Source organism: Squalius cephalus, assembly GCF_949319135.1.
Source record: "Squalius cephalus genome assembly, chromosome: 2".
Taxonomy (NCBI): Eukaryota; Metazoa; Chordata; class Actinopteri; order Cypriniformes; family Leuciscidae; genus Squalius; species Squalius cephalus.
Window position 1 is genome coordinate 46215873 of NC_137123.1, and position 13151 is coordinate 46229023.

The 13151-nt window shown below is 40.2% G+C and overlaps 1 protein-coding gene across 1 annotated transcript in view; it reads left to right on the forward strand.

Annotated features, from left to right (window-relative positions):
- Positions 1-13151, forward strand: part of usp53b (ubiquitin specific peptidase 53b) — an 88397-nt gene that overhangs the window by 68112 nt on the left and 7134 nt on the right. Inside the window, exons 13-17 of the mRNA XM_079863577.1 lie at positions 40-694; positions 775-836; positions 8118-8184; positions 8986-9797; positions 10402-10486. Coding sequence (XP_079719703.1) covers positions 40-694; positions 775-836; positions 8118-8184; positions 8986-9797; positions 10402-10478 — 1673 coding nt within the window. The 3' untranslated portion in view covers positions 10479-10486. The remainder of the gene's footprint in view (positions 1-39; positions 695-774; positions 837-8117; positions 8185-8985; positions 9798-10401; positions 10487-13151) is intronic.

Below are 13151 nucleotides of genomic sequence, written 5' to 3' on the forward strand. Positions count from 1 at the left end.
CACTGTATATTTATATTTATAATTTGATTTTTTTTTTAGATATGACATATACTCTATCATCTTCTCCCCCTGAAAATGGCCCGAGGTTTCATTCTGACCAGAGACAAAGAACTTTCTCCTCACGAGTCTCTCGACCTGAGCATTCTTCAGTACATGTTCGTGTATCACCACAGGAGTTGCGCTCAAACCAGGGAATGGCCACTGGCACCAGTCGTCACATTGATTCATCATCTCTCTGCCATCGTGGGTCCACAAATCTCCCCGAGCGTGGCAAGTCCAAGCCCTCATGGAGACCAGTGCGAGAGGTCCTGAATGTGGACAGTGTGCTGAGCGAACTAGAACAACGTCAGCAGCAGCAACAACATGGGAGCCCTCGATGTGTCCGCCGCTTTGACCATGAGAGAGGGCTGATGAAGGAGAAACAAAAAGGTCTGATGACTATTTACGAAGATGACTCACGTTTGGAGACTGAAAGTCAAAGCTCCCAGGAGTCTCAGCGACAGATGATGGTAACCAGACCTAAAGGTGGAGCAAATGTAGCACAGCGGAGTGATAATTGGATGATCCAGAGGACAGAGTCAGGATACGAGAGCAGTGATAGGTTGAGCAGTGGTTCCACCAATCCTGACTCACCAGGTGTTGAGAACTTCACAGGCAAAGAGCTCAAACTCAGTCAAGAAGCACAGCACCTCAGGTAGGATAAATTATGTAAAGATTGGTGTGAAGTTTTTCTTTTAGATTCCTTGGTCTTAATGCAGTGGTGTATTTTCTCAGGGATCAAGGCCATAATAATCAAGGTGACTCAAAAATGGAGGCAGTGCATTCTCCGCTGTACGGTGAGTGTTACCCATATGCCATGGCATCAAGTCAAGTCACCTTAATTTCTATTATGCTTTATACAATACAGATTGTTTCAATGCAGCTTCACAGTAATATACAGGAACATAACAAAATCAATGATGCAAGCTTCTTTAGATATGAGGTAAATTTAAATTCTGCTGTAAAGTAGCTCTAAAAAGTCATTATTCAGCTCAAGTCAGTTCAGTTTGTTGTTTCAGTTCAGTTCAGTTCAATAACTGTGTAAAGTTCATCAATTATGAAATTAGTTAAATACATAGTTCTGTCATGAAACTCTAGATGGCGCAGGCTAATAGGTCCTTAACTTAATCTGCTTGCAATCACATCATTCTCTATAGGGCACAGCTGATTGGTTCCTGCTTTATCAATAGCAAATAAGCTTGTGTGCTCCACCTTTAAATATTTAGTTAGCATTTGCTGTAGCAGTAGCAGTGCAGCATGTTTTCAGAAACCCTCCACCTTCCCCAGCTCCACGTGTATACATATGCTATCGGTAATTCATGCATATTATATTGTACAACAGCAGCATGTCTTTCTTGCTCGCAGCAGCAGCAGCAGCAATAACAGCAGCAGTGTAGCAGTTCTGTTCTGTCAAGACCAAATAGATCAACATTGTCATACCAATTACAATGCCAAACACTCCGAAAGTTGTCATGACAGAAATTAATTTCAGTTCAAGTTTTGTTCTTGTCCGATAGTGTCAGTGCAGTCAAATCAATAATATTATTGATAGCATCATCTCTTGTTACAATTTGTAAAAAAATAAATAAAAAAATGGCCAGTAAAGTTAATTTGCTTCTTTAATATTTTACAATCAACAGTTATGTTATAGTCTTGACCTAGCAGTTAGCACATGTGCTATACCGATGTTGTGCCTTTTGGTGCTTATACTGTATGAATCTAGTATGAATTTTGCTTATCATGGCTAATTTATTTGACCAAGAAACAGTATACACTGTAAAATTGTGAAACATTATTTCAGTTTTAAATAACTGTTGTTTTTTTTTATTTTTATTTTTTTTTATTGAATTAAATTGACATTTATTCCTGTAATGCAAAATTCAAAGCTGAATTTTCAGCATCATTACTCAAGTCTTCAGTGTCACATGATCCTTCAGAAATCATTATAATATGCTGATTTGGTGCTCAAGAAACATTTCTTATCATTATTATCAATTATGAAAACATTTTGCTGCTTAAAATTTTTGTGGAAATGGTGAAAGTTTTTCAGGATTTTTTGATGAATAGAAGGTTCAATTAACAGCATTTATTTGCATTTATTATGTTTATTTTTAGTGGAACATTTATTGGCCAGCCGAGAAACAAGGTGCTCGTCCGAAAAAGCAAACTTTCTGTCGTCAAGGGGTAGGACCCGACGCGGTTGGAGAGCTGTGTCGGGCCACATATTTGTCTCGTGCCCCTCCACAAAAATCATGGGGCTTGGGACGACACTCTCACCCGAAGCCTCCTAAGCAGAAGGCGGATCTGAGGACCGCTCTTCTCGTCCTGACGCCACTGGTGTTGAACTTCTGAGGGAGCGGTGTACACCTCAGTATACGGTGCCCTCAGTATACGGTGCCCTGATGGCACTTTGGTCCGTTCTGCCAACCTCGCCACCCTTGGTGCCCTGAGGCGCAGCGGTTTCCAGTGAGCTTATGACTCAAGGTCCATCACAAGGGGTTGTGTCAAGCTTGCACCCTCTGAGCAGGGTCAAAAAGCAGTCAAGTCGGTTGTTTCCTGCCAGTTCGCTTCAGGTCACCGAACTGGGCCCTCATTATTCCATAAATTATGGAATATTTTTTTTAAAAGATTTAAAATAGGCCTATTTGTGGAAAAAATATGTAATATTTGAGTTACATAAAAGCTTTTTATTTGTTTTCTTTCTAATTGTCCTTGAAATAGTGGTCAAGAACCTCCCCCACCCCCAACACAAAAATGGTTTGGCCACTGATCAAAATTTGATGTTGTCATTTGATTTGAAGTTCAGAATGCTAAAAATGTCCGGTCAGCACAAGTCCGGTGCTCAGAAAAGGAAAGAAAAGAGAAGAAGAAAATAGAGGCCTTAGTTAAACAAATATTTTTTTTAAAAAAAGGTGGTGACAGTGAAGCTGGAACTTGTAAAGTCAACGTAGAGCAAGGTAAGAAACAGCGCAGCCAACGTTTACGAGCCTTGACAGGGGTTTCCTGCATTGACATTTTTTTGCTCTCTCTCCCTCGCGCATATTAATTCAAATCAATTGACACGCTAGTAAAAGGTCGTAAGACCACAGTTTCACTTGGAGCATTTGGAGATTTTTTTCTCCTGAATTACCGCGGGGAGTGAATTGTGCTAAAAAAAAAGTTGCCTTATCTTCTCTAAAAAGCATTCTGCCCATTCAGCTGACATAAACCACAATTTCAGTAAACGAAAAAACCTATCCAGTGATGAAATGTTTTCTGTGTTGACACAAATCTTGTGCGATGTCCTAAACTGCTGAGATAATCACACAATGTGTGCCGTAGGCTACACATCCACTAATGACACGTCCTATACGCAAACGAATGACTCCGTTGAACCATTCACTTTAATGACTGGTTAAAACAACTGATCTGTCCAACACTGAGCTCACGAGATGTCTGAATCGGTGTATAAAAAATCTGTAACACTTTACAATAATGTTCCATTTATTAAACTCTAGTTAACTACATTAGTTAACATACTATTAATAAACTGCACTTCTACAGTTACTTGTCTTTTGCAGAGAGAGATGTGAGGAGAGGAGAGGAGAGGAGAGGAGAGGAGAGGAGAGGAGAGGAGAGGAGAGGAGAGGAGAGGAAAGGAAGAGCAGAGGAGAGGAAAGAAATAGCAGAGGAGAGGAGAGGAACAGGAGAGGAAAAGCAGAGGAACAGGAGAGGAAGAGCAGAGGAGTGGGAGAGAAGAGGAGAGGAACAGGAGAGGAGAAGAAGAGGAGAGGAACAGGAGAGGAGAGGAAGAGCAGAGTAGAGGAACAGGAGAGAGAGAGGAGAGGAAGAGCAAGGGAAAAGGAGAGATCAAGGCGCGGGTGGGCCCATCTATGATTGTCTCGTCCCGGGCCCAGGCAGGACTGTCAGCTGGCCTAGTCGAGATTATACTTCACTCCAAAGCTCCCTCCAGAAGGAAACTTTATGCCTTGAAGTGGAGAGTTTTTACTTCTTGGTGCAGAATGCGAAAGTGGGATCCTGTAAACTGCCCGGTTGGTTTGATGGTTCAGTGCTAGATTTTTGTGCAAAATCTTTTTTTCTGCAGGGCTATCCCCTTCCACACTAAAGGTGTACGTGGCAGCCATAGCTTCTTACCACGTGCCTTTGGGTGGTGTATCTGTTTGGGAAGGACCCGTTAATAACATGTTTCCTTCATGGCACTTTGAGGCTGAGGCCTACAATTTGTACCAGAGTTCCAGCTTGGGGTCTGGCTATTATGCTAGAAGGTCTATCTGCAGCTTCCTTCAAGCCCCTTGAGAGGGTTCCAGATAAGTTTCTGACTTTAAAAACTGTGTTCCTTCTAGCCATATCTTCTCTAAAGAGAGTAGGAGATTTTCAGGCCCTGTCGGTAACCCCCTCTTACTTTGAGTTTGCACCAGGGATGGTCAATTCCTTTACCCAAAGCCAGGCTATGTCCCTAAAGTTTTGCAAGCCTTCTGTCCTCCTCTTTTCGGAGATCAGGACCAGGAAAGCTGAACCTTGTGTGTCCAGTGAGAGCGCTGGATACTTATGTCCACAGAGCTGCCCGTTTTGCCTAAAAAGGGGTCCCCTGCGTCAAAACAGACAGTACTGTTAGCAAATGGATAGTTGAGGCTATTCATCTTGCTTATGAGGTTTCTGGTCACCATTCACCTTTAGCTGTCAGAGCTCATTCGACTAGGAGTATGGCGGCCTCCAAGACCTAAATTTCAGGTGTCTCCCTTCAAGATGTTTGTGTGTGGCGGGCTGGTCCTCTCTACTCACATTCGTAAGGTTCTGCAACCTCGACCTGGGTGCTGCTCCAGGTTCACAGGTGCTTATGTCCTAGTAACGCTCTCAGTATATACAGGGAAAGGCACTTGTAAGCATGGCATTTGGGCATTATCGTTCCCAAAGCGGCATTGACGCAGTGCGAGTTCCCTCAAAAGGGAACATCTCAGGTTACATTTGTGACCATAGTTCCCTGAGAAGGGATCGATATGCTGCGTCACCTTGCCATACTTCCTTCGTCCCTGTGATCGACTTACTTCGGCTAATTGAAGCTAACACCGGTCATTCTGGATGTGCTTTTATGCTTTACTAGTCGTGATGTCACCTGCCCGTGACATTCGGTCTCGCCATTGGACGCAATCACGCAGAGGCGTTCCCAAAGCATTATTGATGCAGTGTCTCATTCCCGTCCCTTTTCGGTTACGTATGTAACCCTCATTCCATGTCATGTCGGACGAATTGAGATCTCACCTGAGAGCCCAATCACCTTTGAGTGTAAACTAAATGAGCCAATGGACATTGGCATGCAAGATTTGCGAAGATGCAGTGCACATTCAAGTTTTTTTGCTGAGGAGCTGAGCTGGTGACCCGGATGCTCAGCGGTGGGACAGCAACTGTGGTGACGGGACATGGTGTCTCTGTTCCCTCCCTCAGGGAACGAGGGTTACATATGTAACCAAAACGTCCTACATGCATCAGCGCACTGCATAAGCCTCCTAATCCCCCCGCACCTTCTGGGGCGGAAGATGAGACAGGGCTTATGCCGAGAGAGTCAATCACTGCTGTTCCGTATGACTTATTTAGCGAGACTATTGGATAACACTGGAAAAGCGCCCCCTCTCAAGTTTTGGAAAACAATGCTGCGGAATCCACATCCTACCCGTAGGGAGGTATCATGTGAAAATGACACATATGGACTGGCCATTAGGGAAGTGCAACATATGGAATGTCTTTGAGGTAGCTCCGGCCTAGTTAGGGAGGAGTCAATGCCGGCAGGGACAGCAGAGCGGACTCTGCCAAGGGAAAGACACGGGCTCGCAGTCAGGGAAGCTGTACCATGGAAGAATACACATATGGGGTCACCATAGGGATCACAATATATGGGCACCTAGCCTAGCACAGGGCTCAACCACTGGGCGTTCTTACAAGTGTTAGGCCTGGCTTCGGATGCTCCCCCTCGTCTGACCACCGATGGTGGTGGTGGAGGAACTCAACAGGGCTCACCAATTGGGGAACTCTACTGGAGCACGATAGCACACTTATCCGGCCTTTAGGAGTGGAATGGAGCAGCAAGCGAGACACTGAGCGAGGTCTTCGGTGTTACTAGCTATTTGAAGCGAGCACACGGAAAGATACCGGCACTACACAAAAACTATAAAATAGCAAATGTTTTGGGTGTGGCCCAGCCCGCAGCTGAACATATATCTGTTAGCGAGGCGCCGTGCGCCAACGCCCAGATGGAAGCAACACTTCTGGTAGAGTGAGCTCTCAACAAGGTGCCGTCCACGATCTGGTAACCTCTTCATGCACTTCTAGAAAGAAAAGTACCGGGGTGGAGCACTGGGAACTAGCACCACAGCTTGCGGTGTGTTAGAGGAGTGGGGGGTCAGAGGAACCACAGACGTATCTGCTGTGGGGCAGTGAGGTGGAACGGGGGGCCCCGACTTAGAAGGCATAACGTCCCAAAGTGGGGTCTGAGTGCGCAGTGCAACACTTACTTGGTTTCACGGTTGGGCAGAGGGTGCGTGAGGAGACGCTGCTGTCCACTGGCGACAGAAGAGGTGGCAAGGCATAGCGTCGCTCACCACCAACCTCTTGGGACCCAGAGATAGAGGAAATTGTTCTTTTATTTAAAAATTGGGTACCGCTGACTGTGGGGCTAGTGGCGGAACAGAAACAAAACTCTCCATCCGGCCTTCCTCCGAGGAAGGGAGTGATGCGGTCACTATCTCCCAAAGAGCTGCTCCCTCCATTTCTTGGTCGCCCGTCTCGGGGCCACTTGCTCTTACTTTTACCGCCTGGTTTGGCAGGAGCCTGGATGGGCTGGGCAGCGTTCCTACAACCTGCTCCACGCTGTGGCCTGGGTGGAGGCTGCTGCTGAGGCTGAGTGGGAGCGGAGGGGGCCACCCTTTGCTTGTTTAGTTAACACTTGGAGGTTATTGGGCTCTCAGGGGAAATCCCAATTCATCGGTTGGTTCTGATGTGACGTCGAACTTGACCGACTGAAGGGGAAATATCTACATTACATTTCATGAATTGGCACACTACAAAATGCTCATTCTGTGGAGAACATAATTTTTAACCCCCTTTCATGGACTAAATACATATTTCATTCACAGAATGAGCATTTCAGGTCACACTTGGCACCCCGTAAATTAGCATGTGCTCAAAAAAATGTTTTAGTTTAATCTACAAATGAAACTAAGCTCCATCAAACCCCAAAAGATAGACTGGCATTTGGAGTCATTCCAAAAAACTGACTCATCTACAGTTTTGTCATGTTTTTGAATACTTTGTGATTTTATGCAACTGTAATTCTCTCTAATTCCATGGTAGCACATGGTAGCATGCCAAAAACTGAGAAAATCCCTCTCTCTCCTTCTATGAGAGCAAAAACAGACAGAAGCAGCTTAAAATTTAAAACACATCGTCCCACTAAAGAGTGTTATATTAGGTTGGAAAATGGGGATGTAGGAGAGAGAGATAAATCAAATTCTTTATAATGCCTTAGTTGCACCATTGTCGTCAGTCTTGTGTAGCAGTCACAAAAGCAGCCCCTTGATATCTCTGTCTTTAAAATCTGCATGTACTATTTCCGAATCTTGGTTTCCCAGAAGTCATGGAATTTTAAATCCCATTCTTAGTAAAGTAAAAAAGAAGCTTATGTGCCAGTAGGACAGCACACATTCAGTAAAGAGATAAATACAGGAGTACAGGAAAGTGAAAATACAAAAATATCATCAGTTGTAAAATGTTTTTATAACTAATGCCTTTAATTCTTAGACTTAGAGCACATGTTGTATCCTGTGGCTTTATCCTCGCATGGAACTCAGCAGGTTGGCAGGAAAGAGATGAATAGTCTGTCTATTTATAAATAAGTGAGTAGGATGTGTCCTAGTGAGTGTGTCTGTGCCCACTGTGATCCAAATAGGGGGATTTTGGCAGTTCTGTTCCTTTGTCGCTACACACCAATGGCAGAGATGCAAAAATCCACCTTTTAGGCTTTATTGCCTGTTGTTCTATGTCTCAGAAAATAAAATAAATTATTGATTTGCATTTTGTTTCCTCAGGTAAACATTTGGTTAAAATTCAGGGAAAGAACTCAGAACATCTCATGAAAGGCAGCCCAAGTTCAAGGTATTTGCAGGCTTTGTCTTTACACTGCAAATATGTTGCAATATACAGTTCACATTTATAAAAACATTTTATGGTGATATTTGAATCACAGTTTGATCACAATAATAAACAGACAAATATATAAGAATATAAACTCTCAAAGAAAGGTTAAATACAAATTAAAAATCCAGTTGATTACTAACTTGTTTTATGCCTACAAATAATGCATTGACAGTTGCACATAGGTCAATCACATGCCTCTATTTTTTGTAACTTTTTTTCAAGAAATGCATTAAAATGCAATTTGTACTATGACTTGAATACACCTTATGTTTTTAATTTATGAATTAAAATGCATTTTTTTAAAGGGCATGAAATAAAAGTGTGAGGGTGATGTAACTGTGTTGATATATTAATGAAGAAAAAAGCCTCATTAAAAGAATGTACTGAAATTACTCACACAAGTTATACCACATGACATTTGTGATATTTGAGTCATTAAATGCAAACTTTTCTTAAACAAGTTTTTCAAAACCATATAAAATCAACATCTATACAACAGTACATTTCCAAATTTGACACGTTTGTTGTAAACTAGATATTTATAAGACTTATCCACTTCTTAATCATGGACACTTTGACTCCTTTACAATCAAAGTATATAGGGCAATTGTGTAATAGGCCATTTCTGTAGTTTTTTCGTTGTTGTTAGTTCGTTTTGTTAGTTTAAATGAGACAATACAGTATGTTAAGAAAATATCTGAAATATGTAAATATGATGAAATAAGGTGACATCTAAACAAGAGTGTTCATGTTTCACAGAAGGAAGCTTAGATACTCATCCTGTGGTGCCAGGAAAGGGGGCTACGCAGAGAAAGACCTATCGGCCGGCGACCTACAAGCAGAGCAACAGGAAGTTTCCATGCAATGGCACCACAGTCCAGAAAGCCCCCTTCTGCGCCGCCTGGGCAAGATCAACAGTTCAGAGTGTAACAGTTCTGATGAACTCACTAACCCTCTTTCAGAGCTGGAAGACAGTGCTTATCGTTCTAGCACCAGTGAAGTCGCTCCACACGAATCACCGGGTCCTAATTGCACCATTTACCCTTTGCAGCCGAGGGAAGAGTCAGCAATAGCTCCATCAATGCCAACTCATTCCAAACACGCACAGCGACCTATTGAGATAAAGACTCCACCCTTCCGTCCCAGAATTTTACAGGAGCCATCACAGACAGCTTCCAGAGCATCCGACCGTGGCGTTTCATCATTGCACACCACCGCAGTACACAAGAGAATGGAAATCAATGGCACATGCCCAAGCTCATCAGATATGAGCTCAAAATCATGTTCTGACCAGGAAAGAGGGGAGCAGGTGTCCAGCGAGCCTGAGGAAAGATCTTGTGGGTGGGTTAAGCCATCTGCTTCAGTGTCTCCAGGATCTGGAGTAGCACTGACCACTTATTTCTCTGTGGATAATTGTATGACAGACACCTACAGACTAAAGTATCACCACCAGAGGCCGTTGGTCCTCTCCATGCCTGAGCCAAGAGGAGCTGTTAAGGACGGGAGAGACACGGGACAGTCAAGCCGCATAGAGAACCAATCTGAACGTGCCAAAAATAAGTCTGACTCTGGTATGTTAGAGCTCAGCTGAGCTGTTCATTCATTCATTGATATATTGCTGTATTTAAAAAGTTTGTTAAACAAGTTTGGGGTTGATAAGATTTTTTTAATGTTTTTGCTTATCATGGCTAATTTAATTGACCAAGAAACAGTATACACTGTAAAATTGTGAAACATTATTTCAGTTTTAAATAACTGTTTTCTATTATTTATTTATTTTTTAAATTTAATTAAGTTAGCATTTATTCCTGTAATGCAAAATTCAATGCTGAATTTTCAGCAGCCATTACTCCAGTTTTCAGTGTCACATGATCCTTCAGAAATCATTCTAATATGCTGATTTGGTGCTCAAGTAACATTTATTATTAATATCAAGGTTGAAAACAGTTGTGCTGCTTAATATTTTTGTGGAAACCGTGATGCAATCTTCTGTAACATTATGAATGTCTTTACTGTTACTATTGAGCAATTTAAAGCATCTTTGCTGAATAAAAGTATTTCTTAAAAAAAAAAAAAAAATCTTACTGACCCCAAACCTTTGAATTGGTAGTGTATGTATTTAGTTACTTACTAACTGTAGTTACTAGCTTAAATAAACTAAGTTGTCCTTTTCAGGCAATAGCATCAATAAGCCCACTGCTAAATGGCACCCTGTCACTTCAAAAGGGCTAGATGAACATGGATATTTGTGAAAGTTATGGTAAGTTCTCACCAAAACTTCAGATATTGTTTTAAACTTAAAAGTTTAAAAAGTACAATTCTTCAAGTAATAATATTGCACATATTTGTAGCAATGTACTTATTAACTCTTAAGACTTTACAATAAACTACTGAAGTTGAACCATAAGAGAATTGTTTATTAGTGAATGCAATGGATAACACAAACTATCAATGTGCAATACATTTAGTACATTTATTAATTAAAAAAATACATTTAATCTATCATGAATGAACAATGAACAATAATATATTTATCAATTATTTTAACCTGAATTAAATGCAATAAAACAATTGGTCAGTGCTAATTCATGATATAACTGATGCTGACAAATGCTTTTTATAAAGTAAATTATTTATTTAATCATAATGGCTGTTCTAAATAATGATCCTCAACTTTACTGCATCACTGTAAACACAAATAAGTTGGCAAAAAGTAAGCAGAACTGATCGATTTTTATTTTGTACTCATACATTGTAATTGCTCTTAACTTGTAATATTTGAGTAAGTTAAATTTAACTTAAAATTATCATGTAATCGTAATCTTAAATATTTTTAGTAGTGGAAACTTGGCTAGCTTTAACAAGCTAATTCAGTAAATGCTAACTTGTTTAATGGTAACACAATACTTTTATATCATTAGCAAAGCGTAGCAATTGCTGAATGAGTACTGCAAAATAGAACATTAAACATACCTATTCTCAAACCAAGCTCATGCTCCACTTGTCACCATGATGGTAACCCGCCAAAGAACCCCACATAACAGAAACTCTTCTAAATTAGCATAGCAAAACATTAAACACTACTAAATCTGCACTTAACTTTAATCTTGCATGAAAATAAATAAATAAATAATATATATATATATATATATATATATATATATATATATATATATATATATATATATATATATATATATATATATATACAGTGCTATGCATAAGTTTAGACACCCATGCTAAAGTTGACTAAAAAGAGGAATAAAAAATCATCTTTTGGAAATTGAACTTAATGCCTTAATTTAAAAAATTAGGAAAAACCCAACCTTTAAGGACACCAATTTTCTTTGTGAATGAATAATGTATCATAAATAAATAAATGTTCTTCCTTAAAAATTTAAGGAAGAATATTTATTTATTTACGATACATTATGGTAACCCGCCAAAGAACCCCACATAACAGAAACTCTTCTAAATTAGCATAGCAAAACATTAAACACTACTAAATCTGCACTTAACTTTAAGCATTAAGTTCAGTTTCCAAAAGATGATTTTTTATTCCTCTTTTTAGTCAACTTTAGTATGGGTGTCTAAACTTATGCATAGCACTGTATATATATATATAATTATACTACAGGGCCGTTGAATGCTTGAATCTGATTGGTTGACGAACGTTCTAAGGTGTGCATTATTTTCAGGGAAACGCACGGCTAAAGTAGTTCCAGGCAGGTCTTGACCGCATTACAGTTCCATATCACTTCGCGTAGTTAACGGTAATAACGGAAAATAGGATACAATTCATAACAAGAAAAAACATTTAGCCGCATGCGCTTGATCTGGAATTTTCAGTGTCTAGCTTCACAATCAATGGAAACATGCAGTTTAATGTGAATAAATAAAGTATATAGTCCTATCTATAATCAATAGAAAATTAAACTGAATATAGGCTAAATAAATGGATAATCCTGCAGCACGGATTATTATTGCAGATAATATAACAAATAAATAATTATTGATAGGCCTACTTGTTAAAAGGGGTTTGTGTTTAATTTATTTGGCTAGTCTGTCAATAATAGAAAAAAAAAAGAATGAATTCGAATTAATTAAAAGGAATTGAATTAATAAATAAATAATAATATTGACGCACATGCTTTTCTGTCTCATTATTGCAACATCTCTCTCTAATATCTGCATTAATAACTGCATAAAGCCGGGGACACACTTTAAGGCCGGTTATGAATGTAATTTGATACTTATGACTGATCATGTCCAAACGCGTGTTCAGCGCGTTCAGTCTGTGTTCAAAGTCGGTGTTTAAAATCTGCTGCAGTCGATGAAAACAGTCAGAGAATGTGTCAGCTAGTCGTGTGTCCCAGCATTAGTCTGCTATCAGTGGCTCAACCCTCCGTTACTAACTCTAAAATGACGTTTTGGAATTAGCAACGGAGGCAGTGGATTAGATGCGTAAGAAATTAGTCCTACATACAAGAGCGTTTTAATGACAAAAACTTTACAAACGTCTAGAAATATATAATCTGAACAATGTTTCGAGGTGTGGTAACTGTAGTATAAGCGGAATAATTGACTTCAGGCCGTTGAATTATTAGAAAAATAATGCACACCCGAGGTGAACGGCCACTCCGCTTCGCGTCGTGACCGCATTACCACCTCGGGTGTGCATTATTTTTCTAATAATTCAACGGCCTGTCGTCAATTATTCCTTACATATATATATATATATATATATATATATATACTGTATATATATATACAGTGAGGAAAATAAGTATTTGAACACCCTGCTATTTTGCAAGTTCTCCCACTTAGAAATCATGGAGGGGTCTGAAATTGTCATCGTAGGTGCATGTCCACTGTGAGAGACATAATCTAAAAAAAAAAAAAATCCAGAAATCACAATGTATGAT